Source organism: Sesamum indicum, linkage group LG4 (genome assembly GCF_000512975.1).
Source record: "Sesamum indicum cultivar Zhongzhi No. 13 linkage group LG4, S_indicum_v1.0, whole genome shotgun sequence".
Lineage (NCBI taxonomy): Eukaryota > Viridiplantae > Streptophyta > Magnoliopsida > Lamiales > Pedaliaceae > Sesamum > Sesamum indicum.
The window spans coordinates 9,153,616-9,157,585 of NC_026148.1; the positions used below are offsets into that span (position 1 = coordinate 9,153,616).

The 3,970-nt window shown below is 38.2% G+C and overlaps 1 protein-coding gene across 1 annotated transcript; it reads left to right on the plus strand.

The window, feature by feature from the left end:
• On the plus strand, positions 419-3,651 carry LOC105160363. Its single transcript, XM_011077693.2, has 4 exons — positions 419-788; positions 2,201-2,710; positions 2,968-3,111; positions 3,289-3,651. Exons 1-4 carry the CDS (start codon positions 693-695, stop codon positions 3,379-3,381), a joined length of 843 nt encoding a protein of 280 aa, XP_011075995.1. The 5' UTR covers positions 419-692; the 3' UTR covers positions 3,382-3,651.

Genomic DNA, 3,970 nt, shown 5'->3' on the forward strand with positions numbered 1-3,970 from the left:
GGCATAGCTCAATTGACGAAATTGAGGCCCCTAAACTGTAGAGGTCATGAGTTTCAAACCCCGTCTTATGCGTAGGATATTATGTCTACTAAATTATGGAAATCCCACTCAAATTCGCACGTCCCACGACATTTGAGACATTTTTTATTTTGAACCCACTATCTCAGAACGGTTGGAAATTTCATCAATAAATTAATAATTTATATTTTTAAATATTTTTACATATGCACCAAATGTGGCGCATGCATATATGAAATAAATCAAAGAAGAAATGATATATTATATAAAAAAAAAGAAAGAAAGAGAAAATCATGCAGGTTCTTGCGTCATAGTATTTAATTTTACCTTGGGACATAAATTTGGTGGAGGATGAATGAGTGTAAGAAAATTGTTCAGTTTCTGAATGGAGACCAAAACAAACACTCCAAAGAAGCCACCAAAATCAGATTCCTTTTCCAACTCGCTCGCTCGCTCTCCCTCTCTCTCTCTCTCTCTCTCTCATCGACACGCTTGTTTCTTAGCTGCTTCTGCAGCTGCTGCTCTTTTTTTTGGGGGGCCTCTGTCTGACACCTTTAAAAGGCCCCCTTCCTCCCTTCAATCTCTTCTCCCTCAATCTCTCTCCTCTCTCTCTCTCTCTTTGGGAGTGTTTACAAAAGAAAAGAAGAAAAAACAAGAAAGAGAAGTGAGAGTAAATGTATGCAGAAACAGGGCTAATGTTCCCATACTTCCACAACTTCCCTCAGCAGTTTGAAGACTTTTGCTGCTCCCACAAGCCCAATGCTTCATCGGTGATTAATCTCTTCTTCATCTCCATTAATTTTTTTTTTCTTTTTTGTGTCTGAAATTAGAATGCACCAGTTTTCAGGTCCTTCCCCTGCTTTTCGTGAGTTTTAATAGTGATGATGATTGTTTTGGATTATTTGATTTTTGGAGTTCAAGTTTCTGAAGGTGGGTTGTTGTTTCATTTTCGTTTTGGGGGGGATTTAATGAAGATTTTCAAGAATCTTTTTGCTTAATTTCTGATGAATTCTCAACATTTTCTCTCATGTGGAAATGCAAAACTTGACTTACTTGAAAAAGGGAAAAGGAAAAATCGAAAATGATATTTTCTGCCAAGATTCGATTTATCGCATAAATGGAAAGCACTCGGGAGTTCTTTACAGAAGAAAACAAATGTTGGAATTCGATATCACAATCATTACTTCCGTGTTCTTCACTCACCATCCTTATGCCCTTAGCTCATTTTCCACATACACAAACTCCTTTTTTCTCTAGTTTCTATCTTCCATGTCCACTCCACCGCACTTATGCTGAAAAGTTGGGGGAAAAGCTAAAGCTCATCTTTTCTTTAACAGTTGTAATTAAAGGGTTCTTGTTTTTTTTTCCAGTGGGATTTCCATTTCTAGCAAAACAGCATTTCTATTTCCCTTAAAGTGTTGTGATCCAAGTGTCTCTTGCTTTTCATCTGCTACACCCTATGCTATTGGACACTTTCTAGAGGTCGGTTAGTCTTCTTGTTTACACATTGAAAATCTTGGGCCTGAATGACAGACAGCTGAACATTTTTTTGAATACTTCCAATCATTTAGGATGCTTTGTCTGAAATCTAAACTAGGTGACAATGTCTAGTGGCCAATAATGTTCTCCGTCTGCTTCTTTTGTCTGAATCCGTGTAAATTTCAATTTTCTTACTTAGCCGCCTCATTTTGTAGTATATGAATGTATGCACATATATTGTTTGGCAGCTTGAACTTCCAGAACAACTTGTATCTCTCCCTATTGGTGCTTCTTTGTTCTGGTAGCCAAGCTATCGATTAGGCTGCATTAGCATAATAACCAGCTTAAATAAGCAGCAAAGCATGTGTTAACAAATTTTCCTGTTAAAGTTTTGTGTAAGTAACTGAGAGAAGTTGGGAACTTGTACTGTTTTTGTATGCTGCCATTCTGCAAATGTTATACACTATCCATCGTGCGCATTTCCGAGTCGTGTTTGTAATTACTCTAATAGAAAGCTGCATGCATGTAGCGAATGCTGGTTGTGTAATGAGGATGGTTCATGTTTACCGACTTATTTACACCTGTGATGAGAAGATGAAACATTTTTCTAGCTAGAATCAATTTCAGATTATAGTAGTTGTGTCGATATAGATATAAGTCCTCATGCCACTGCAAATCCCTTGTTGTCTGAATCTTAATCTAGGGCATATCGAGCTGCGTCATTCCGACGTCCACGGTATCGGATTACAACCTCTGGGCAGAAGGAGATCTATTCAAGGCTCCTGAACCTGTGATTGAAGAACCAGCCATGGGCCTTGATCCAGTGACGGCTGCCATTTCAATGATTTCTTGTGGAGAAGATGTTATGCCCACCCAGTCGTTGGCCGTTTCAGATATTGAATCGTCGATTCAGAGTGGGCAGCTCCTCAGTGAGGTTTTCTATGAATGCAGAAAGGATCTTTTGGCAAAGGAAGGGAACGAAACGCCACTCTCTGAAGTCCTCAACATCAAAATTTCCACCGACGAAAACCTGACTGCTGATGAGAAGTTGGTTGCTGAGAGTCCGTTCCAGAAGAGTATTAGTTCAAGTTGTCTAAGGTCAATGGAGTGTGTGAACGAGGCTCCGGTGAGGCCAAATTTTCTCGATTTTCCTGTTATGGACTTTGGGACTGCTTACGGAATGCGAAGAGCATTTAGTGAAGGAGACATAAAGGTCAAGTTTACTAACTCTATACTCCCTTCTATCTAATCATCACACGTACAAAAAAAGATATGTACTTGAGTACTTCTAAACATATAGCTGCAAACAAATATCATCGATGTTTTTGGGCAAGATGAGATCTTTCTCCTAATTGAACCATACACATTTATTAGTTCCATGACAAAGTCTACGAACTGAGAAATGTTTAGATGTTTCTGACCTCTTCGACAGGATAGGGCAAGGTGATTGATTCTGAGTTTTTATGACAGACTCTTGGTAATGGAAATATAAACTTCCAATCTCCAATGGAGCAACCTAAAATTGTGAGCACTTTCACTTCTGAAGATCGCAAGGAAAAGCTGTCCAGATACCGGAATAAGAAGTCCAAGAGAAATTTCGGCAGAAAAATCAAGGTATATTTTAAAGGGTTTTCACTTCCGCTGTCCCAAAAGCCGAGAGCAAGATTCTAATTTCATCAAATTGTAGTTTTCTCTTTATAATGATCTTAAACGATGCTTTTGCTTGGTACTGGATGTTTTAACTCTTTGGAACTTACTCGGGATACACACTTGTGTTTCGTTTCTCTTCAGTACGCGTGCAGGAAAGCTCTGGCTGATAGCCAACCAAGAATTCGAGGAAGATTTGCAAAGACGGAAGACAAAGAAACTTCCAAGAAACGATGACTGCTGCTTGTACGAGAAAGACTAAGTTTTTTAGGAGTGTAGTACTTAGACTTTTATGAGGTAAAGAGTGTAATCCCATGGTAATGATAGTCGTCAGTGTTGTGTTAATGGAAGCTTTAGACAGGATCTAAATAAGCTTGACCTCACGAACTAGTTTGCATCGTTGTAACCGCAATAATCTCCTATGTAGATCATATATATGCTCAGCTAGATTTGTACATAATGTTTGTTTAGTAATGAAATAATAAAAAATAAGATGTATTTGTAGTTTCCGATGTTCCGTCATCAAAATCCTTTGCAAGATTGCAGGCTATACAGCTTTTCTGGTTGATATTTAGGACGTATGCCAATTTATAGAAATGTACGTGTTTGGAAGTTGGATCTCATGTAGCAGTAAAACCAATGTCAGATTTCAGAAACTTTAGGTCATAAATAAGATTTCTGTACATCTGCAGAAGTTTTGATCATCAGTTAATGTCAGATTTCATTCTCCGCAGCTTCACTTTAAACCTGCAAATATGTCGGAGGCTTGCTCTAGCAAATTCGAATCGATCAGACTTGTTGTATGATTGGTATATAATTTAAAAAA

Coding starts and splice junctions, on each gene's coding strand:
- LOC105160363 (XM_011077693.2), top strand. CDS start 693: ATGTATGCAGAAACAGGGCTAATGTTCCCATACTTCCACAACTTCCCT. Junction 789..2,200: donor ACAAGCCCAATGCTTCATCG/GTGATTAATCTC, acceptor ATCTTAATCTAG/GGCATATCGAGCTGCGTCAT. Junction 2,711..2,967: donor TTAGTGAAGGAGACATAAAG/GTCAAGTTTACT, acceptor TTTTTATGACAG/ACTCTTGGTAATGGAAATAT.